The 24,960-nt window shown below is 39.0% G+C and overlaps 1 protein-coding gene across 1 annotated transcript in view; it reads left to right on the forward strand.

The window, feature by feature from the left end:
* Positions 1–24,960, forward strand: part of CFAP95 (cilia and flagella associated protein 95) — a gene marked incomplete at both ends in the record, with an annotated part of 106,198 nt that overhangs the window by 45,846 nt on the left and 35,392 nt on the right. The window contains 2 exons of the mRNA XM_080912909.1: positions 20,069–20,187; positions 21,109–21,177. Coding sequence (XP_080769035.1) covers positions 20,069–20,187; positions 21,109–21,177 — 188 coding nt within the window. The remainder of the gene's footprint in view (positions 1–20,068; positions 20,188–21,108; positions 21,178–24,960) is intronic.

Raw genomic sequence — 24,960 nt, forward strand, 5'->3', positions numbered from 1 at the left:
GGGGACCAGCCTGGTTAGTTACAGTTTAGACAACAGAGATTTGACATGAACCAGAAAGGAATCAGATAATAGGAGAGGGCAGTAAAATATAATCCATCAAGACAATAACTGAGTTGCTCCTTCAGGGAAGTAAATGATGAACCAGCCTGCCTCCATTTTAAACTTGAAAGCTGACTTCTAGTAATGACTAACTAGGTTCATCCTTGATTATGAGTAGATCTCTGTTTCTCATGCTATGTCCATCTTGTAACCTTAACTACAAATGGTTCTTCACTGCCTGTTTCCAGAAAAGACAACCATGTCTTTGTTTCCAAATGTTGTTATGACCAACTTGCAACCCTACCTTTGTTCCAAAGATTATTATAACTACCTATTGTTATAACAACCTTGTTATGACTCCTTGTTATGCTTAGGTCCTATTTCTATAACCCTGTTTGTTTTCCTGCCAAAGCCCCAATTTGGAAATCCCCTACACCTAGGCTCTCCTTATCCTCCACCCCCACATCCGATCCTGACCACTTAAACCTTGTCTTAGGTAGAAGGCAGCCTATGTACAGGAATAAAAAAACTTGCTTTAATTAGCTGCTTGCTTTAATTGATTTGGCAGTTGGTGATTTGAGTCGGTGGCCTTACTCCTTGTAACTTTGGGATTAACATAGAGAACATGTTTGAAGTAAAGAACACCTAAGAAGGAGCTCCTACTGCCTTGCCTGAGCCTTGGAAGGGGTGGGTAGGGTGTGTGGAGGGAGTGAAGCTCTGCTTCCAGCAAACTACAATTCTCAGGAAAAGGATGCCAGAAAGCAATCTCAGAAATGTCCTAGAAGAGGAGTTGATTTCGATTGTCAGTCAGACCCATGCTCTCCGGCTCACATGAAGGGAGTAATATTACATCTTTTCACCAGATCTCTCTCTCTTAGCCAGACCCGACAGCATCCAAGAGGGCAGGTAGAGCATGTGGACACCAAAGGGAAGCAACAGCAGTCTAAGGCTCGGTCCTTGCAGCTGCCGGCTCCCAGCCCTGCAGCCCTGACCTGAAAAATAAGTGGGCACTTGGTATAATAGAAGTGCCAATCTCACCGGACTGGGGACTTTAAAATGGAATTATATCCTCCTGGAAACATGAAGGGCTCAGAAAGCTACAGAACTGTCCTAATTCTTCCATCAAAGATGAGAATACACTGTTGGTGGAGGGTACAGAAGGGGCAGTTTTGCTAAAATAGTTTTGTGATTTCTCCTATCAATGTGTTAGCTCAGTTCAGTATGAAAGGTGCCGGGTTTCGCCATTTCATCCTCTACATGACTCAGGCAGGTACCATCTGTGACCTGTATTGAGACCATGTGACATCACTTGGTCAAATAGCTAGACAGTATATACAAGTGGGCACTGAGAACAATGTATACACATAATACAAAGACATACATGGGCCTAGAGAGATGGCTCAGTGGTTAAGAGCACTGACTGCTCTTCCAGAGGTCCTGAGTTCAATTCCCAGCAACCACATAGTACATAGTGGCTCACAACTATCTATAATGGGATCTAATGCCCTCTTCTGGTGTGTCTGACAGCTACAGTATACTCATAAAAGAATAAATACTTAAAAAAAAAGGACATACATGCAAACAAAACACCTATATACAGAAAGTCTGAGACCTTAAGTGCTCTTCCAAGCTGCCACTTGGATTTGCCACACTGCTTCATAGTGAGTCCAACAGCTTGTAGATCCCATACAACTACATGCTAATCATTCTGTCATCTTGCTTGAAATAATATATATGTATATATATTATATAGTTATCTAAATATATACTTATATATAACACACATATATTACATATATGCACATAAACATATATAATAATATGTAGTGCTATAAACGATGTATATAGTATATATAATGTCACTGTATATGTTGGGACTTTGATGTCTTGCATCTTAGCTTCAGCTTTTGTGCCTTCTCTTAAGTTATGTGTACAGATATGCTGGCTAGCTCTTTCCCCATCTGTTTCCCCTCCAGAATGCTTTCTTAGCATTTTCCCTTTTTTTCAAGATTGCTGCTGAGTGGTTGCCTCTTATGTCCAATGATATTTCTGTTTAGCTGGTTAAAGTCTATATGCTTGATTTCCCTGGCTGCATGGATTACTGTGGGCATCATTTATTTGTAACAGTTTGTATTCTATCTATGTTTGGCTAAGGCTATAGAAGACTAAGAATAAGTTTCACAAACTGAAGTGAACCATATACATACTTGGGCAAAGTTCTCATATAAGATAGAGCCATTAGACGCCTATTCACACGGTCGGCGCAAGATGCTTGGGATCCAGGATGCTCAAAGAAGAGTCTGAGAGTATGGGTAAGGCTGTGTTTCACATGGCACCTGCAAAGCTCCCTGGATGGTGGGGAATTATAGACACAAGGCTCTGGTGATCTACCTGAAGAAGCAGAACAGAAGAAGGCAGCTGGTTTCGTATCTGCCAGGGGCGGAACAAGAATGTCCTTGAGCCAAGAAGTGACCCTTGTGAATCAAGCGTGTGCGACGAGGAAAGTAAAATCTGGCATGGGGTCACTTCAGAGCCTGTCCTTGTGCAGAAGGAGGGAAACACCACCTGGATTTTCAGGAGTTGAAGCAAGTTGTAATTTCATTTAGACTTTTATTTTTTCAAACTTTCACACAGGTATACTACATTGGCATAATTTCCATCCCTTCTCTCCTCTCTGTTTCATCCACACCTCAAATTCATGGCCTTTGCAACAGTATTTTAAAGCCCAGATAATCATCCTGTATCACGAGAACTACCTTTTATTCTTCCCAGGGAGGATCTCAAAGCTACCAGAACATTCTAAGAAGATCATATTCATAAATATATGTCAGGAATGGGTAATAAAACATAGACATTCTCAGAGGAAGCAAGAACCGGATTGCATCCTGACCTTGAATCTGCCTCTCTCCTGCTTTACACCCCTACCCTTCCACCAGCACTCTCTCACTCCCACCCAGACTAGAGGGATCTGAGAGTAGAGACCAATCCTAAGAGTGCAGAAAGACAGCTGTATTCCCTGTTCTCACTGAAGTAGGTCAGGCCAAAGCAAGGCCAAAGCAAAGAAAGATTCTTCAGCTTTAAAGGAAGTGTAACCATTGTATGGGGACCGAACATGTGACCTACCCAGCATGGCTCTTCTTGGGAAAGAAACAGCCAGAGAAATTATATAATAATATGAGGGTAACCAGAAAAGTCCTGGGGCTAGTTTCTTACTTCACCAAACACAGGAAGGGACAAGCCCATGGTTGGAGGAGGAAGGATGGTTGTTTTCTCATTGTTCCTAGGAAGAAGTCCTTCCTACTCAGTGACAAGTTACAGACTTCCATGTAAAAGGGCAGCTCAGTCTCTGAGCCCTCTCTACTCTGTCCTCATTTTGGGTTTCTTTGCAAATTGCCAGATACTTTTTGGACTTGGATGTTTCCTATCTCCTTCAACTAGAATCTATGTCCTACATGTGTGGGAACATTGGGTTGTTCTAGTTCCTGGCAGAGTCCAAATTCCTAGAACAGTGTCTGGCACATAGTAGGTACTCAATATGTATTTGTGCAAGGAAGGAAAGGAGGAAGGAAAGACAGACTAGATTAAATAGCTATGTATCTTATATCATCATTATTGTTATTATAATTATTATAGTTCTTATAATTGTTATTATAATATATGATTGTGTGCATACATACTTTTACCTGCTGAGCCATCTCAGACACTAAGCCGTGAGTCCCTGGTTAAGTAGACTACTTTTCAAGAAGTGGTTTGTGGCTCCCCTTGAAGTAAAGATCTTGTTTGTACATGGAATTAAATAAGTTTGAAAGAGAGAGTAAGTCACTTGGTATCAAAGGTTTGGGGAGGGAGAGTAGAAATGGAAGAAGGTGGGAGAGAGTGGTAATCAGGACAACAGGCCTATTAGGGGTGGGGGTGGGGAGAAGATGAGTGCTGGTGTTCTATTGCACAGCACTAGGGCTGTAGTTCATAACAATAGAATTTTAAAATAGATAAAAGAGAAAGTTTTGTATGTCTTTAAAGATTAAACAAACACTTGAGGTAATGGGTATAATAACTATGCAGATTTGATCATTGTACAATGTAATGTGTTTGAACATCATAACCTATAAATTCATACAATTTGTATTTCTCTAATAAAATATGAAAGACTTTTAAAAGGATAACTGATATGTCTAAATGTGAGCTGTGCTGGTGGAAAACATGTCATTAAAAGTTAATGACCCTAAAAAGGAAATAACTATATCATCTTGGAAATTCGGGTATAAGTCACTTGATTATTTTGACTTAGTAAGTGGTAATTTGATGGCCCAACCTTACAGATGCTGTTTGTAGTCCTTGCCAACATATCTGAAAGAAACACACACACACACACACACACACGCACACGCACACGCACACGCACACGCACACGCACACGCACATGCACAGACACACATCCTACAGATAAAATCACTTCAAGTCCCATTACCAAAGGAAGGTATTTGAGGGCAGTGGGCTGCTGGGCCGGGGCCACCTCTTCTTTCTGTCCATCTTATCCTCCTACCATGAAGTTGATGGTGGCCTCTGCGCCTGCTTTCTTGAATCTCCTTTGGACCATCTTTTCTAGCATCAGCATGACTGCATCTGCCTTTCCTTTTCAGGAGTTCTATATGCATTTTGGCCCATTGAACGTCCCTAGCCTGATTTCTTCTGCATCTGTGGGTTTTAATTTTTCTACCAAATATCTTCTCTGCAAATTCTAAAAGAAATTGGGACAGGAATAAAAGCAGGGCACAAACCACTTAGAAGATACCACTTTTCTTTGCTGCTCTGTTTCTGCACCATGCCTTAATTTAGCATTGGCATAAACTAGTTCCATGCCCCTATGCATATCCTTTTGTTTAAGCATGTATAATGATTCTATTTGATTAATGGGACTTAAATGGTATTGTCATGGACAGACACACGTGGTGGGATGTGCATATAGCTGTAGCCTTTTGGGTCCACCCTCTGTTTACACTGCTTTGTGGAAGTAATTTTTTCATATGCTTAGATAAAGTCATGGATTTGAGAGGTTGGGGTGACATGGGAGAAGCTGCAGAGGGGAGAAAAGAGGGCTGGAAATGACACAAATATACAACTTGCAGAATTCTCAAAAGTTTAAATTAAAAATTTCAATTCACTGTTGCTCCCCCATCAATTTAGGTACTTTTGTTGAGGCAGTGTCTACCCAAAGCAGGCCATAGTTTGTCTCTAGTATTTTATTTACTTAGTGTTTAAAGTCAGCTTATAACTCAACAGCTGAAAAGATGGCTCAGCAGTTCAATTCTAAAGATCCACAGGACAGCTCAGAGCTTCCTGTAACTCCAGTTCCAGAGGATCCAGCGCCCTCTTCTGCCCTTCACAAGCACCAGGCATACATGTAGGCAAAACACTTATACACGTAAGACACAAATATTTAAACAAAAAAAAAAAAGTTACAGGTTTATGTATGACATTTTCAGACACAATCCTTTTGGTTGATTCTGTCCCACCCCACCTCGCCAGCCTCCTCATTTCTGCAGCTCCTTTGTCCCCTCTTCCCTTCTGTCTCAGTTTCTCTCTTTCCATTTAGTCTATTGTCTTCCCCCAACTTTCCTTAACGCTTCTTCCTTTTGTCTTTATAATTTCATGGGAGTTTCAGAGTAGTTTCTAGTTTCCTGGCCTTTACATATTTACTCCCACGTAGATATAAATATTTAACAGTTACAGGCTGGAATCTGCATAGGAGAGAGAGCATATGGCCTTTGTCTCTCTGAGTTCGGGTTTCATTGCTTAATACAATGTTTTTCATGCAGCTTCTTGCTCGTTTCATTTTTCTTCATGGTCGAATAAAATTCCACTGTATATATGTAAAATAAGCCTGTGCAAGTACCATCAATTTTATGGTCAGTTTTAGACCATAAAAAGCCTATTGGTTCATTCCAATAATTAGAATATCACATCAAAATGATGAATTTCATCTAAAGTCAAAGTTTTTCTTTCTTCTCAGTATACATAGCTCACTCTAGGTCTAGAAAATACTGTAGCAGGGAATGGGAAGGTGAGGTGGGGGGATGGGAAAGTGAGGTATTAGGATGGGAAAGTGAGGTAGGAGGATGAGAAGGTGAGGTAGGGGGATGGGAAAGTGAGGTGGGGGATGGGAAGGTGAGGTGGGGGTGAGATTGACTGGTTTTCTATTTTCCTAACTGCTCCATTCCCCACAGTCCAGTCAACTTAACAGCAAGCAGATAGAAGGTCCTTTTGTGATTAGTTGTTTATTAGTAATTACTTAACCAAACTATTTTGTGACAGAAAATTGTTCTGTTATATGTCAGAATGATCAGAGGAAAAACAAATTGAAAGTGCCCAGAATTTAGTTCTTTTAAGAACAAGAAAAAAAAAAAATCTTATAAAGGCCTGTTTGAACAGGTAATAGGAAAATGAACTTATTTTTCTGAGGTATTCTATGAGTTGTATTTGTTCAAAACAAGGGTAGTTGTATTTGTGGGAACCTCTCTGAAGTCTTTTACATTCTGAGTTTGCTTAGATGTGGGGATGAGCTAGGGCTTCTAAGGACAGTATAACTCTTCAGAAACAAGAACAGACTTCTGGTGATTTAAATTTTTTTTTAACAGATGGAGCAGGTTATACTTTTTTTCATTTAACTTCTTATTTTTATTTAAAAATATTTTATTCAATGTATTTTGATCATGTCTCACCTTCCCTAACTCCTGTGAGCTCCTCCCACCCGCCTCCCCATCCAATTCCACGTGTATGCTCTCTCATCTCTCAAAAATAAACAAGCAAACAAACAAAAAACACAAGAAACAAAATGAAAATAAGAAAAATCAAAAGTGAAGCAAAGAAATGATACAAAAAACTCAAACAAAAAAAAAAAAACCAACATTCATACACACAGGTAAACGACCAATACGACAAAAGAATACGAAAACACAGATAAAAGAAAAAGTTCCTAAGAATCCCACTGTCTTTATTTTGACGTGGCTTGAAACTCCTGTGTGTGAGAGCTGTCCTGAAGTGTGGTTATTATACCTAGTGAGACTCTACCAGAGAAAGCCAGTTTTCCCTTTGCCAGAGGTATCAGTTGCAGATAGTTTCTTGATTAGGGGTGAAACCCTCTGTCCACTTCACCTTCTTAACATTGGGAAGCTGTCTGGCTTGAACCTGTTCAGGTATTGAGCATGCTGTCACAGTCTGAGTTCATATATGTATATGTATGTATACATATGTATATATGTGTATATCCTATTGCTTCTAGAAGATGCTGTTTTCTTGGAGTTACCCATGATGTCTGGTTCCTACTTTTTGCTTTTTTGGCTTCCTCTGTGTAGACCCCTCAGCCTTGAGAGGAGAGGTTTGGTAAAGAAATTTTATTTATGACTGAGTGTTCCAATGTCTCCCACTCTCTGCACACTGTCCAGTTGTGGATCTTTGTGTTAGGTCTAATTGATTGCAAAAAGCTGCTCTAATGTGGGTTGAGTAAGGCACTGTGGCATTAGGAGTGATTTTATTGTGATATTCCTTTAGCAGGATAATAATAGAAGATTTTTATTTAGGGTCATGATCTGTCTAATCTCAGATTTGTGGGCCCTTTGGCAATATTGGTTTGATCTCATGAAGTGGTCCCTAAATCCAACCAACAGTGGTTGGTTACTACCATGACTTCTCTTCCCCCTTTACACCAGCATGTCCTGCAGGTGAGTCTGTTGCTGATTTTACGGTTTGTAGCTGAGTTGGTGATTGCCTTTTCCCTCTCGTACAGAGTAACCAGTACAATAAATAATACTCAGTAGAGCTAGAGCTTCTAGTTAAGCACCACCTTGATTTCTCTGTGTTCAACGTCATCAATGTTGCCTTCAGCAAAAGAACCTTACTATTAAGTTGTGGAGAGAAACCTTGCCAATAGCCTGAGAAGTTTGGAGGTTCCATGGGGACTGTCAACAACCTATTCCTAGAACAGGAGGTTTTACTAGGTGGCATAAGATGTCTACTTTCATATATATATGGTGTAGGAGGCTTCTAGAATAGTAGATTTCCATATGTTTTTTTAAATGGCCTTTAAAATATAGTAATTCCCTTGCTACATTCCCTACTTTATCCTGTCTCCCAACTCCCTTCCATATTTAATTCTGCTTTTCTAGTGTCACTTTTACTAGTTCATAACATCATATTCCAATTCTCTTTCCTGGGGAGAGTCTTTCCCCATACCTGGTCCTTTCCTTGCTACCTGACTTAAATTTGTTAAGTGGTTGTTAGGATTGTTGCACACAAATACCCATGTGGAATACTGTCTTAGACTCCTTTGTGTAGACATATGGCAGGAACAGTGCAGCTGGGTCACGTGTTGCCCTTCAGTTAAGAAGCTGCTGTATAATGTCCACAGTAGCTGTAACAATTTACTGTCTTCAGAACAGTGTAAATGAATTTCCACTGCTGGTCTCTGAGTGCCACGGTATCATTAGTCAGCATTTCCTGACAACTGCCAGTCTGACTGTGTTGGGATGGAGTTAAAATGTACTTTTGATATGCATTTATTCCATAACTAAGGATATTGCAAATGGCCATTTATATTTCTTTCTTTAATTATTATATAGTATATTTTTAATAAGTTTGTGCTGATACATTTTCATATTATGAAGGCAATTATGAAGAATCTTTATATTTGTATCATCTGAATAGGGACAAAATCATGCATTAAAAATATTTTGTCCTTTGGGAAACAACATAAAGAATAAAATAAAATCTTTTCTCTGTGCAAAAAAAATTGTCACACACATATTAAAGACTTATAAGTTACATCTACATATAAGAGAAAACAAGCAATAACTGTCTTTTGTGATCTGGGTTATCTCGATTAAGATGATTGCTTTTAGCTCCATCCATTTGCTTGTCAATTAAATAATTTTATTTTTCTTAATAGCTGAATAATATTCCATTTATATAATGTACCACATTTTCATGATCCAATTTCTGGCTATTATGAATGAGTATGTCCTTATCCTCTGGATTTCCTTGGTCTCTGTGTTATATTCCCTTTTTAATTTCTAATTTTATTAATTTGTCTTTTGGCTAATTTTGCTAACTTGTCAATCTTATTCATTTTCTCAAAAAAATCTTAATTTTATCGATTTATGTTTGTTTGTTTTTGCTTATTTGTTTGTATTTTCTTGATTTCAGCCCCGAGTTTAATTATTTTTTTCCATGTACTATTTTTAGGTGTTATTTCTTCTTGTTATTTTAGAGCTTTCAGGTGTGTCATTAAGTGACTAATATGAAATTCTTCAGTTTTTATATAGGTGTTTAGTGTTGTGAATTCACCTTGTAGAGCCGCCTTTATCATGGTACATAGGGGTTGGGTATGTTGTTTATTTTCATTCAGTTCTGAAAAGGTTTTATTTATTTATTTTTTCTTGATTTCTGTTTTGGCCAGTTTTCATTCAGTGATGAGCTGTTTAGTTTCCATGAGTTTGTATACTGTTCCGTGTTTCTTTTGTAATTCAGCTTCAATCCACAGTGCTCTGAGAGAATTCAGGGTTATTTCTTATACGGCCATACTTTCTTTGTGTCTAAGTCTGTGTCAAGTTTGAAGGAAGTTTCATGAGGCACTGAAAAGAAACTACATTCTTTAGTGTTTGGGTGGAATGCTGGGTAAATGTCTGTTAGGTCTATTTGATTTATGACATTAATTAGCTCCAGCTCCAGCATTTCTCTGTTGAGTTTTTGTCTGGATGACCTGTCTACTGGTGAAAGTGGAATACTGAAGTCACCCAGCATCACTATGTGAAGAACAATATGTGATTTTAGCTGAAGACATGTTTCTTTTATGAATTTGGTTGTTTTTATGTTGTAAACATAAATGTTTGGAATTATATTGTTGGTCAGTTTCTTAAGTGAGGATGTAGTGTCCTTCACTGTCTTTTCTGATTAGCTTTGGGTTGAAATCTATTTTGCCAGATACAAAATAGTGACACCTGCCTTCTTTGTGGGTTCCTTTGCTCAGAATACCCTTTTCTATCTTTTTACATTAAAATGCTAGTGAAATGTCTTTCTTTGATCAGCAAAACATGGATTCTAATTTTTAACACAGTCTATTAACATGTGGCCTTTTATTGAGAGAATTGAGGCCGTTAATATTGAGTTATCAATGAGCTGTGGTTATTGACTCCTGTTATTTTATTTTTATGGCATGGATTCCCCCTTATTTTTTGATTTGATTTATCATTCTTTAATTATTTATTCCTTGTGTCCTCTTGGGCATAGTTAACCTCTTCAGACTAAAGTTTTCCTTTTAGTACTTTCTGAAGAGACAGATTTGTAGCTTGATCCTGCTTAATTTGTTTTTTATTATGGAATGTTTGTCTTTCTTCATCTATTGTGATTGACACTTTTGCTGAATAGTAGTCTGAGCTGGTGTCTGCAATCTCTTGAGTGTTTAGAGCATTTGTCTTGGTCCTTCTGGCATTCAGAATTTCCACTGAGGATTTATGTGTGATTGTATGTTGCCTTTATATGTAGCTTGCTCTTTCTTACTTTCTTTCTTTTGAACATTATAGTGTTTCAGTTATTATGTGTTATAGAGAATATTTTTTCTAATCCTGTCTACTTGCTGTTTACTTAGCTACTTGTATCTTGATAGTCATTTTTTTTTAGATTAGAGAAATTTTCTATGATTTTTCAAAACCATTACCTGTATCTTTGCCTTCTGTTTCCTCTAGCCCCATTTTTTTTTAACTTTTGGTCTTTTTCTATGGATTTGTCCCCATAGACTCATGTGTGTGAGTGCTTGGCCTACAGGGAGTTGGCACCATTAGGAAGTTTGGCATTGTTGGAGTATGGGTGTATGTGTGGCCTCATTGGAGAAAGTATGTCACTGTGTGGGTGAGCTTTGAGGTCTCATATGCTCAAGATCTGCCCAGTGTGGAACACAGTCTCCTTTTGCTGCCTTCAGATCAAAATGTAAAAATCCTTGTTCCTCCAGCACTATGTCTGCCTGAATGCTGCTGTGCTTACTGCCATGACAGTAATGGATTAAACCTCTGAAACTGTAAGCCAGCCCTAATTAAATTTGTAAGAGTTGTCATGGTCTTGGTTTTTCACAGAAGTGGAACTACTAACTAATATAGAATAGCTGGTTCTAGGAGTGGAATATTTCTGTAATAGGCCTGAGCATGTTTTTGTTTGGGGGGTTTTGGGTTTAAAAAGCAGTGAAGTCAGGCAATTGTGGTTTATACCTTTAATCTCAGCACTTGTGAGCCAGAGGCAGGCAGATCTCTGAGTTTGGGGCCAGGTTGGTCTACATAGTGGATCTCAGGACAGAGAGAAACCCTGTCTTGAAAAACCAAGGGGTGGAGGAAAGAAAACAGTGTAATGCTTTAAATGGGGTTTCATTGACTAATCAGCCATGCTATTATAAACATGGCAGACAGTGGTGCTGAGGGTAATTTAAACTGTTAGGGCTTGGCTCAAGAACTTTCAGAAGAGAATTTTAGTATGTTCCCTAGATATTGTTCTTTTGATATTTTGATGAAGAATGTGGCTGCTTTTTGCCCTTTTCTGTAGAGTTTGCCTGAGATTTAGATTGTTCTGAAGAGATTGAGATGAATTGCATTGGTAAAAGAAATCTCAAAACAGCCTAGTATAGACTCTGTTTTATGTTTCACTCTTATAAAGAACATTTGATGAAACACAGCAAAGGGTACAAGAAAAAATACAAAATTCATGCTTAAGGATTAAAGGAAGACTAGAAAGTGGTATGGAGCTAAATCCTGTGTTCAAGGAGATATACACAGATTAAAGATATTAAATGAAATTAAGGGAGTGATGAAATGTTGAGGTTTGATCTAACTATGGTTGTTTCCAGAGACTACATGTAAGCCCAAGTAATGTGATGTGATCTTGTCCCCTAAGTTATTCCTGATTGGTGAATAAAAATGTCAACTGCTAATATCTGGGCAGAAGAGATATAGGCATGGTTTGGGGTCAGAGGAGAACCATGATAGGTGGGGAGAGAAGGGAGAGAAAAGAGGAGAGGTGAGAGAGGAAGAAAGACACAGCATGGATTAGGAATCAAGAAAACATGGCCACAAGGGCTGGTCAATTGAAGTTAAGAACAACCCAGATAAAATATAGTAGTTAAGAACTAGGAGCTATCAACAGGAAATAGATTTTAATAGCATAGAGGGCAGCATATATCTGCTCAATATTAGTGCTAATAAAGGCTCATTATAAATATCATAGTTGTGTGTGCCTTTTACATGGGAACTGAATAATCAAAGGCAGGGTAGAAGTTCTAGATTGAGATTAAATATAACTAACAACAGTGATCTCTGGCCAAGAACCCACCCAGCTAAGTTTGCATCTTGTGAAAAAGAATTGAAGAAAAGCTTAGGTCCAGGTGTGATGGTACACACCTTTAAGAGTCTCATGCTCTACCAACTGAGCTTGCTGGGCACATGGTAGACACCTTTAATTCAAGGATTTAGGTGACAGAGGCATGCAGATAACTGAGTTCAATGCCAACCTAATCTATAGCACGAGTTCCAGAACAGCCAAGCTTAGGCAATGAAGAAAATGATTGGAAATTGAAAAGTTGGTGAAGATGTAGTTGAAGAAGGAAGGCCATGTTCCAGCTCCAACAAGCCACAGAATTTGGCAGCTTTGGCCACATTATCTTAGATAGGATTTCTATTGATGTGATAAAACTCTATGACCAAAAGAGCAAGTGGGAGAGGAAAGGGTTTTTTTTTTTTCTTATACATCCAGATCATAGTCCATCATTGGAGGAAGTCAGGAGAGGAACTCAAGTTCCACTGGAAGCTGGAGACAGAAACTGATGCAGAGGACAGGGAGAGTTCTGCTTACTGGCTTGCTTCTCTTACTTTCTTCTGGAACCCAGGATCACCAGCCCATGTATGGCACCACCCACCATGAGCTATGCACTCTCCCACTGATTACTAACTGAGAAAATGCCTTACATTTGGGTCTCATGGAGGCATTTTCTCAACCAAGGCTTCTTCCTCTCTGATGACTCTAACTTGTGTCAAGTTGACACACAAAACTAGCCAGTATACACATGGTTCAGGCTTTAGAGTAAAGAATAGAATAAAGGGGTTATGGCAGGTGTGTAGCAGGGTTTCTCTACATGAAGGCCTAGTAAAAAAGGGGTTATAGAATCTCCCTCCATGACTAAAGAAGGTCACTAAGGCCAGGCATGTTACAGGGGTGTCCCTACATGGAGGCACAGAGAGGCCATTGTGAGAAGTTATGATGGTCTGGATTGCCTTGAGACCTCAGGAGGTTATAGATGCCAGAGCCATGGGATACCTGCCAACGAAAGCTGCTAGTGGAGTGGAACCAGCCAATGAAAAAGAAGTGTGTTGTAGTCCACAATTCTGAAACCAGTTGGAGTTTTGAATAGCATTTTGCCATCTGACATGGAGATGCAGAGTTTGGAGTTTACCCAGTTGATTTTTGGTCCTTCTTTGGTTCAGTATTTCCTCATTATTCTCCTTTCCATAAATTTTGGAGCAGTAATATATATCCTGTGCCATGATATATTGGAAGTATGTAATCTGCTTTTTGCTTTTGATTTTATCAAGGATTAATTTCAGAAGATACTTTGAATTTTGGACTTGTAAACATTATTGAGACAGATTATGGGGACTTTTGAATTTGAACTAAATGTATTTTCCACTATGTTATGGCTATAAGCCTATGAAGGCCAAAGAGAGGAATGTGGTTTGAATAGGTATGGCCTCCATAACCTCATGTGTTTGAATGCTTGGCCCAATAGTGGGAGTAACACTATTAGGAGATGAGGCCTGGTTGGAGTATGTGTGGTTTTGTTGGAGAGAATGAATTGTTGGGGAAGCAGATGTTGCCCTTCCCAGTGTGGAACATAGTCTCTTTCTACTGCCTTCAGATCAAGACTTAGAACTCTAGGTTCCTCCAGGACTGTGTCTGCTGCCATGATATGATGGTAATGGGCTCACCCTCTGAAACTGTGAGACTGTCCTAATTAAATGCTTTCTTTGTAAGAGTTGCCATGTTCTTAACAAAGGAAGTCCTAACTGATACACCTAGTGTCTCAGGTTTCCTGAGTGTTTAGTGCCTGGATATGTAATTTCTTTTTTCTGTCCTGTCTCCAAGTCTTGGAAGTCTCTATTCTGACCCTTGTAATTTGTTAATGAAGCTTATCTCTGGGGTTTTTGTTTGACACTCTTAAGTTTTTCATTTCCATTTTTATTTGTTTGGGTTTTCTTTTGTGATTCTATTTCTTTCTTAAGTATATTTTCATGTCTTGAAATGTCTTCATTATTTCATTCAATGGTTTGTATTTTCATGAAGGCATTTATTCATATTCTCTTTAAACACATTTGAATTTCTATTTCAAAGTACTTGTACTTCAGCTGCACTGCTTTTCTTATAGCCTATGGTAATAGGGTTGATGTCTTCTTGAGGAGGCATCTTGCTGTAGTTGCTCATGTTTGTACTGTTTTGTGCTGAGATTTAAGCGTCTGTAGTTATGATGTTTGTGGTGTTTCTTGATGTGGCTATATACTCTTCTTGTCTTTGTTGAGTGGGTGTTCTGTTCTTTGGGTGCTGTTTCTCACTCTGGATCTTAGGCAAATGTGATGGTAGGGTGGTACTTAGTAGAGAGTGTCTTTAGGTCTTTAAGGGACACAAGAAAATGGAAATGGGGTAGGAGTCAGAAGAATCATCAGGAAAGGCATCAGGAAAGAGCTCATAAGACCCTGGATCCACACCAAGAGGCAGAGTCCCCAGGGAATGAAGGTGGGATGGGAGGAGGAGGAGCTACTGGAGGTTACAGCAAGATTAAAAGGAAATCTGGGAATAAAAGAGCTGGTGATTTTAAATAAAAGATTTTTACAATGTCTTTTTCTTATTATTTGATGATGATGATGGTGATGACAATGATGATGATTTTTGGCAATGATAAAAAAAAATGTTCATCCTTATTGCCTGACAGGCTTAAATATGATTTTCTTTGTTAGTAGCCAAAGAACTAAGATCTCATCTTTATTCCAATGTGAGATGACACACCACTCATTCAGACCATGAAAAGCATTTGGGTAATAACTAGATTTCAATGTTTTGGCCTTTTATTCACTCAGAGCATTTGAAAATAAAGAAGTTGAAATTGAAAAGAACTGGCCAACAGTGTGTGGAGGGCGGAGTAAACAAGCAGTCAACACAGCTGGAGAGTAATCTGTAGGAGTTAAGGCCTTGAGAAACCCAGTAATCAAACACAACACAAGTCTTTCTTGCAGGGAGGGGTTTGGCCCATACTGTCAAAGGACTACAGCATAGAAGGTTCCAGAAGTAGCCAGTGGGAAAACTTGATTTGTGAAGTTATTTCTACTTCCTTCTGAGGAGTCAGAGGATGCTGTGCTCTTAGGCCTTATAGGAACCAGGAAGAACTATCAGCAATGAGCTTCTGACATGAGCCTAGCCATGGGATGTAGACCACACTGAGCAGGATGCTGGCTTCCCTCACATGTGGAATGAACAGGAAAGTCATAATAGAATCTTCATACTTCCCCTATCCTGTGTGTAAAGTGTGGAGGAGTAATTACCAGACCTTCCTATTCTCTCTAGCCTGTTAGACAGATTTTATACTGGGCTTTCTTAAGTACAGCACACATGGGGGAGTTTGTAAATTAAGAAATTGGGATCCTAAAAAGAGTTGATTCTCAACAAAACAGGAAATATTAATGACATTCCGAAATAAGCTTCTTGGAAACATCGGAGTTTTAAAAAATAGTATCACTTGACTCAAGCTAGATTTTATTATGCAAATCAAATGGAAATTTTAGTGATTATCTTTGCATTTTTGCTGTGTTGATTTAGCTATGTTATGCACCAAATTGCCAATCTTGAGTTTGTGATGTATATACTTAAAAAAAAAAAAACTTTTGAACATATGGAAGTGCTTTTATGAATTATGCTTATGTTAGATTCTAAAGTGATTTTCACATTAAGATGGTGTAGGATTAGATTTGGCTACGAGCACTGAAACCCAGAAATCAACAGAGGCTGTTCACGTAAGGTTTTATACTCTCATGTAATAAGTCTGGCAGATAGCAGACCAGAACTAGTGTGGAAGTTTCACAAGAATCCTACTCCTCATAGCTTTCTGCTCTGCCAGCCCCCAAGAAAGTTCCAAAATGGCTGCTGGATGCCAATCACAATGCTCACCCTCTGTGTAATAGGAGCAGGGATAAAAGACTGTTCCACGAAGCTATATAACTTTGACTAGTGCTCCATAGTGCAGTGTATACCTTGCTAAAAGGTAGTCCAAAACTCGATGAACACAGCTGAAATATGAAATCCTATTACTGAAGAAGAGGAGGAGGAAACACGTAATGTCAGTGGGGTACCATTTGCTTCTCTTACACAGAGGCACTGAGCATGCTCTGTGGCCAGACAGCTTCTTTACCTCTTTGCCCACCACTCACTATTGTCTGACTCTGATGTGGACTCTTAAAACTTTACTTATCAGAAGGTTAGGAAGTTCTATTTTTGAAATTTTTTTATTTTTTTAATTAGATACTCTGCATTTACATTTCAAATGTTATCCCCTTCCCCTATCTCCCTTCCCCTTCCACTTGTCTCCACAAAGGTGTACCCTCTCCCAATCACCCTCTCCACCTCGGTGCCCCTGGCATTCTCCTACAGTGGGTTCCCATGTTCATTCCGATGGTTAGTTGCAAGATCAGCTGTATCTGTATGACTCTGACAAAGCCCCTGAGGAGGCACACCTATCTGGTCCCTGCCAGTAAGTACTTCTTGGCATCAGCAATAGTGCTGGCTGCACATGGGGTGAATCCCAAGGTGAAGATGCCTTTGAATGATCTTTTATTCAATCCCTGTTCCTCTATTTGACATTGTATTTTCTCCCATGAATATTTTGTTCTCCCTTCTAAGAAAGACTGAGGCTTCCACATTTTGGCCTTCCTTCTTCTTGAACTTCATAAGGTCTATGAATTGTTTCTTGGGTATTCAGAGCTCTCTGGGGCTAGTATTCAATTATCAATGAGTGCATACCATGAGTGTTCTTTTGTGATTGGGTTACCTAACTCAGGATGATAGCTTCTAGTTCTATCCATTTGCCTAGTAATTTCATAAAGTCATTGTTTTTAATAGCTGAGTAGTTCTCCATTGTGTATATGTACCACACTTTCTGTATCCATTCCTCTGTTGAAGGACATTTGGGTTCTTTCCAGTTTGTGCCTATTATAAATAAGGCTGAATGTGGTAGAGCATGTGTCCTTATTATATGTTGGAACGTCTTTTGGGTATATGCCCAGGAATAGAATAGCTGGGTCTATGTCCAATTTTCTGAGGAACCTACAGACTGACTTCCAGAGTGGTTGTACCAGCTTACAATACAACCAACAGTGGAGGAGTGTTCCTTTCTCCATATCCTTGCCAGCATCTGCTGTCATTTGAGTTTTTGATCTTAGCCATTCTGATTGGTGTGAGGTGGAATCTTGGGTTGTTTTGATTTGCATTTTTTTGATGACTAGGGATGTTGAACATTTCTTTCGATGCTTCTCAGACATTCAATATTCCTCAGTTGAGAATTCTTTGTTTAGCTCTGTACCCATTTTTATAGGGTTTGTTTGATTCTCTGGAGTCTAATTTCTTGAGTTATTTGTATATATTGAATAGTAGCCCTCTATCAGATGTAGGATTAGTAAAAATTCTTTCCCAATCTGTTGGCTGCTGTTTTGTCTTCTTGACAGTGCCCTTGCCCTTACAGAAGCTTTACAATTTTATGAGATCCCATTTGTTGATCTTAGAGCATAAGCCATTGGTTTTCTGTTCAGGAAAATTTCCTCTGTGGCTATGTGTTCTAAGCTCTTCCCCACTTTCTCTTCTAATAGTTTCAGTTTTATGTGGAGATCTTTGATCCACTGGACTTGAGCTTTGTACAAGGAGATGAGAATAGACCAATTTGCATTTTTCTTCATGCTGACTGCCAGTTGAACCAACACCATTTGTTGAAGGTGCTGTCCTTTTGTCATTGAATGTTTTTAGCTCCTTTGTCAAAGATCAAATGATCATAGGTGTGTGGGTTCATTTCTGGGTCTTCAATTCTCTTCCATTGATCTACCTGCCTATCTTTGTACCAGTACCATTCTGTTTTTGTCACGATTGCTCTGTAATACAGCTTGAAGTCAGGGATGTTGAGTATCTGGAAGTTCTTTTATTGTTGAGAATAGTTTTTACTACTCTGTTTTTTGTTGTTGTTCTTCCAAATTAATTTGCAAATTGCGCTTTTTAACTCTATGAAGAATTGAGTTAAAATTTTGATGCGGATGGCATTGAATTTGTAGATTACTTTTGGCAAGATGGCCACTTTTACTATGTTGATTCTTCCAATCCAAGAGCATGGGAGAGCTTTCCATCCTCTGAGATCTTCAATTTTCTTCTTCAGAGATTGACATACAGATTTTTCACTTGCTTAGCTAGGGTCATACCAAGGTATTTCATATTGTTTGTGACTATTGTGAAGGGTGTATTTTTCCTAATTTCTTTCTCAGCATGTTTATTCATTGAGTAGAGAAAGGCTACTGATTTGTTTGAATTAATTTTATGACCAGCAGTCTAGACTGGCCTCAAATTTGTGATCCTCCTGCCTCTGCCTTCTTCAGCATATCCTACTGGTATGTGCTACCACAACTGGTGAAAATTTTTTATGTGCACTGGTATTTAGCTTACATGTATTTCTATATGAAGAAGCCAGATACTCTGGAACTGAAGTTATCATGTGGGTTCTAGGAATTGAACCCACATCTCGTGGAAGAGCAGCTAGTCCTCTTAACTGCTGGGTCTCTTTCCAGCCCTGAGAAGTTAATTTTTAAAATATTATGCCTTCATACAAAATGATGTCCTCTCACCTTCCCCCTAAGATACATTTAAATATTTTTTTGTTAAGACATACAAGGCCTAATATAGTTTTCCTTGCCTTTTATTTGTAAATAGGAAAATCCAAGAATAAGCATAATTGAGCATATGGGTCAGAGCTGGGGAAGTGTTCTAGGGAGGCCATGTGGTTCAGGAGGTTGTGGTCTTCAGAGATCAGTGGTCAGAGAAGCCAAGAGTCTAGAAGGCTATGGCCTACATCAGGGAACCATGGCCAGAGATGCTGCTTAAAATTGCCTTGAGTGCCTACAGTGGAGCTTGTGCTAACAGAACTGTACTGCAACTATGACTATAACTGTGATAATTCTGCAATGAAAGACTTCAGGTTTCCAAAGATTTGATTCCCTGACTCTTCTTTTTAACAATAACATATTCTTTGGGGTATAATATATTCTGGAGTTTCACTGGAAGTCTTGGGAAATCTAGTTTTCTGGGCTAGGAAAATAATGCATTTTCTTATTGATTAATTCAGCTTCTCTGTGCTGAGCCTACAGAATCTGGTCATCTGCAAACGCATGGTAAAAATACTGAATCCTTAGCTCACCATAGTCTCCTGCTCTTAGAAACAAGAACTTCCATTTCTCAGGTGCCCTGGATACTACCCACAATGCTTCCTCACATGGTCTAAATAAATGTACCTTGTAATTTGCAGATGACCCTTCATATTAGTACTTGCTTGATAGTCCACTGAATTACCCCCTTGGAAGAGAATGGTCAACACTGGTCATGACAGTGACATTTGCAGACTCTGAAAACTTTTTGGATTTTCTTAGGGAAGTTAAAAAAACATAGAAGTCCTGGAAGGGTTTTAAAAAGGCAACTAGGAAGAGTAAGTACCTAGTTGAATGAATACATCCAACTTTTCAACAGCACACAGGAATTGCTATTTTTAGATACTTATAATGAAGTAGTCAGTGGCTATGAGCTATTTTTTTCATGTTTTAAATGTCATCTGGAGTCTGTAATTAAAATCAGAATTTGCCTTGGTAGAGAAATATTTTAGTGGTTGATCTTGTTGGTGATTAATTTTTCTTGTATGTGGCTTCTGTTTCTCCAGAGGTGGATGTCGGAAGCACGTGAACAGATGTCCCAAGTTTTGGTAAACAAAGACTTTGTGGAGAAGAAGAAAAAGGCCTTGGTAAATGAGGAAACAATATGCCCTGGAATTTTGGAAAGGTATCCACTGTCTCTTCTTTTGCTTGCAGATGCCATACACCCCAGAGTTTATATTCACAGGAAAGAGGCACGTAATCCCAGTCATGTGCCAAGGGCTTGGTCACAAGCATCTCTACTTTCTACCCTGTTTGCAAAAGGAGTCTTCATCCTTAACTGTCAACCAATCAAAGTTTTACTTATTCAAGATTCAACTAAAGCTCACATTTGATTTAGATAGTTTTTCTGGCTCAGGGTTCTTACTACCTGGACCTTACTTAACTATTTGAAGAGTGATTCTACAATTTACTCATGAAAGTTATTTGGCGTCTGTGATCCTGTCTGCACATGTGTAAAATGGGCATTATTATTTAAATGCTTACTTCAGAGGCTCGTTCTAAAGTTTCGAATCAATAAGGTATGATATGTGCCTAAAAACCTTGCCTGACTGTCAGAATTAGGTAAACAGTCACTAACAGGATGGCTGCTCTTCTGTTCCTGCAGTCTTTCACAGGGATTTCTTTGTGGTCACTCCTCCAGAGAGAGAGAGAGAGAGAGAGAGAGAGAGAGAGAGAGAGAGAGAGAGAGAGGGTGCCTTTAAGGGTGGGCGCTATGTGTCATACCTGCTGTCCAACACTGGGCAGGGTGTCCCTCTAGAGAAGTACATCCAACAGATTTTGCTTTATATTGTAATTATTGAAAAATGCAGCCAAGGTAGTGACAAAAGATGGTAAAACCTCTCATCAGTTTATTATTGTTTTCAAAGTATTTAAATACCGAAAAAACATATATATATATATATATATATATATATAAACATATATATATATATATATATAATTTTTTCCCCTAAAAGTCGCTGTCCTCAAGTTAGTTCTCAATGGCTTTGAAATGTCAAATGAGACCACCTGCAACATGTCTTAAAAGCAACTGTCTTGCTTACAGGGTCCCTGAATTACCCCCCACAGGCTTTCGGGAAGCTTCTATTGAACCCCCACGAGATCTGAGAAAACCGTAAGTTGTCCCTAAGCTGCTGTGGATTATATGAAATGTCCATTCAACAACTTAGTTTACTGCAGTGAGGGATGTCCCAAGGTCAACAAAATGTCCTTCACAAGACTTCTGGGACTTTAACAACAGATTTTTGTCCATAGAGAGGCATAGCATCAATTAAAAATAATGGCAATACTAACAGTGATGACCACAATAAAGAAATAGTGCTTATTTGTGGGTTCTCCTAGTCCCTGACATTTACTCGCCATCTGGAAATGCTAGCAAGATGGCACACACTTGCATTGTCAGCACTTGGGACGCTCCGGTGAAGGTGTTGTTCTAGGTCAGCTTGGGTTGCAAATTGAGATCTTTCTCCAAACAGAAAACAAACATGCATAGAAAAAACCCATCAGTACTTTGTGAAGCTGATGAAATCACATGGGCATGATCAGACAATCCAGGTCACCTGTGCCCACACTTCCAGCTGAGGTTAAACAAACAAACAAACAAACAAAAAGATAGTGTGCTGCTACTGTGGCTCTCACACATGAGCACATGTCCTTTTCGTACATAGCTAAGTATTGTGCTTTGCTAACTTTCATGCCTTTGTCAGTCCCCATTATAAAAATCGCTGTCTAAATGTACAGTCTGTGTGGTGTCTTGTTTTTAAGTGCAAGAGATTGGTGCCATGCCCTGTGGAGGGAGGAAAATTTAGGCGTTCAGGGAGTTTCATTCAGGCAAGAATCACAGAGTAATTGGTGGTAAAATTCACCTGAATTTGACTCCACATAAAGACATGGCTGTTTTTTATGGTTAAAGAAATGTTCTTATTTGAGGTTAGCAAGAATCGCCATTCCCAAAACGATTTGTTCTGGAACCACAAATATATTCTAAATGAGGTGTCTTTAAGCAAACATGAAATAAGACTGTATGTCGATCAAGTGTGACCAGAGGTTTCTCTCTAATTTCTTTCACACCTCTAATTGTGACAAGCTATGAGGCAGAGGCAGGAGGATTGCGTATTTGAGGCCATCCGGGCTACACAGTAAGACTCTGTCTCTAACAAAGAAAATAGAAAGGAACCAAAGCCAAACCTGCCAGGGGCTTGCAGGAATCCAGCCTGCATTTCCTCTCGTGATCACAGTTCAGTATTTGCTCACAGCATTTGTGGCAGTGTCCCAGAAGGAGAATGAAGAGAATAGTCTGTATAGCAAGACAAGGATGTGTTTGTGGGTAAAGAAGTGCATTTATTTGGGGTTAGCAAGAGTTGTCATTCCAAAAATCACTCTGACCCACTCATCTCTAAAGGAGACACGTCGCTCCTAATGTTTAAATACTCAGCAGTGTACTCAGGAGCAACATGAGAAGTATCCAGTTGTGCATTGCAGGACTCACCACAGTAACTGATGCTGGCCTTGTGACTGTTCGGCTGGACGCTCTGCTCCAAACACTCACCTGAACTCAGGGGCATTTAGGGATTTATTCCATTTTCTCTGTTCTTTGCCCTGCAAATCCTTTATTTGGAGATGGTGTTGCTTGTTACTTGTCTTCACCCTCTGATTTTTTTGTTGTCTCTCTCCCTCTCCCTCTCCCTCTCCCTCCCCCTGTTTCATTTTGTAACATCTATTTTCCTTCTTTTGAATTCTTTTGTTACACAAGTTCACACCCACAGGCATTTTTCCTCTGCATTTGGGATATTAATAACTATTTTTCTTGATTTTCTTTCTCCTGCATGTGTTCTGCTTTCATTCATCCATATATATACATCATATCACTTGTGAGTTGTCTATCCTGGAACCAGTTTTCTAAGGGAGCAATCAGTCTTTGGTCATTTAGGGTTGGGTTGTAACTAGTGGTGGGATTGGAAGCCCTGAGGCTTTCTGACTTGCAGCTTCCCTGGAGGGATCTACAGCAGGCCATTCTTTCAAAGCTACGTCATACAGGAGGCTCCCAATCTCCCAGCTGCTGGGTGGCAGCCCCTTGTCTTGGAAGGCAAGGGTAATCTTGCTGGGACATCAGTACTAAATCTACACTGTAGAGTCACCAGATTGTGTTGTTAACCAAGGACACTCTCCTTTACCCTTTCCAGTAAGAGCATCTCTTGCTGAGGAGGAACAGGGTTAGGAAGGAGGGAGGGATTGGATCTTTACAGCAAAGCAAATATTTTCTAGCAACTCCTTTGTTGACCTAAGATTAATGTTTTCTAAATAAGGGATCAACTATTTTCCTCTTCTCTTGAGCTCGAAAACGTTGTTTCTCCTGTCTCTTCTCTGTGTTCTTGTGGGGTAAAATTTCTAAGGATGCTAAAAATAAATTTTTTAAAAGTTTATTTTATTTTTTGAGATTATAATATAATTACATTGTTTTCTTCTTTCTTTTCCTCCCTCCAAACAGTTCCATATACTTTGTGCTCTATTTCAAATTCTTGTTCTTTTTTTCCCATTAATTGCTTTTATGTGTGTGTGTGTGTGTGTGTGTGTGTGTGTATGTGTGTGTGTGTGCTAAATAAATAAATACAAACTCAAGTTTTAATGGCATCTTTGAGGGAGCAGGATTAATGTACATCTTCATGTTTAATTCTGAAACCTTGCAGTCTGTCCTGACCACCTTCTTACACTGTCTCCCCCGTTCCTGTGACCTGGTTAGGTCCTTCCCTGTGGATGACCATAGTCCTGTGCTCCTCTTTTTTCTAAGCACTGGTCACCTTTTTGTGTAATAATTTGGATTCCTGTCTTTCTTGCTAAGTTCCATGCTCCAAAGGGTAAGGCTGCCACACTCCCATCCCCTGTGGGTTCTGGGCTGTGGAGAACCCGACACACTCTAGCTTCGGCATAGGCTACATCTCAACACTTTGTTTATTTCTGTGGTTGCACCACGAATTATAAGGGAAGAGGAATGTCAAATTCCTATCATATTTGGTTTAGGGATTCAAGGCCTTTAAGATTCAAATATTTTCAAATCCCTTTTAGTAAATGCTTTACAACACAAGTGTTCTAGAGATCAGTACTAGTTTGAATTGCAAGAATTACTTGTTTGTGTAATTTGATTTGTGAGTATGAGCAAGTAAATAAATTTGTGAGCAACTTCAACCCTCTTCAACTAATTCCATATGTAATTCTTCCTTTCAGTGAATGTATATTAATTACAGGATGCCACGTACAGCAGCGTTCTGTACTGGGTTGAAATCTACTCTCTTGAATATTAAAGATTCTTTTGCTGCTTGCTAGCAGTACAGCCGTGGAAGCTAAATGTCAACTTTAAAGGAAATGAATAAGAATGAGTTTGCTCAATGGACCAGAATAATGTACTTCAGCTTAGAAAAGAAAAGCTGCATTCATAATGTAAATGTAAGCTTCATGCTACCTCTTAAGAAAAAAAATTAGAATGTGATATAGACTTACTCTTTAGGACTGGTTGTTACCTTAATTTCTAGATAATGCCATTTATGTTATAATGGTGCTGGTCTGTCAGCTTCCTTTTCTCATAACTAACTCATGCTGGCCATATCACTTTGCACTAATATGAAGAAAACACTATTTATTCATAAATTGGTAGCAGATACCTCAATGAAACATTAGATGTAAAAACCATAGTATTTCCTACTATTGCCTTAACACTACTGACTTTAGGGAAAGAGGCTCTCTGAACAATGTGTTCTTCTCATGCCACGGGCTGAGGAAAGATTGTAACAGAGAAATGTGATGGAGTCTTGATTTGTTAATTTGATGGTATCTGTAATCAGCTAAAACAAACTGTTGTACACTCCTTGAGAGATATTTTTGAACAGACTATTTGAAGCAGGAA

Source organism: Micromys minutus (assembly GCF_963924665.1).
Source record: "Micromys minutus genome assembly, chromosome: 2".
Lineage (NCBI taxonomy): Eukaryota > Metazoa > Chordata > Mammalia > Rodentia > Muridae > Micromys > Micromys minutus.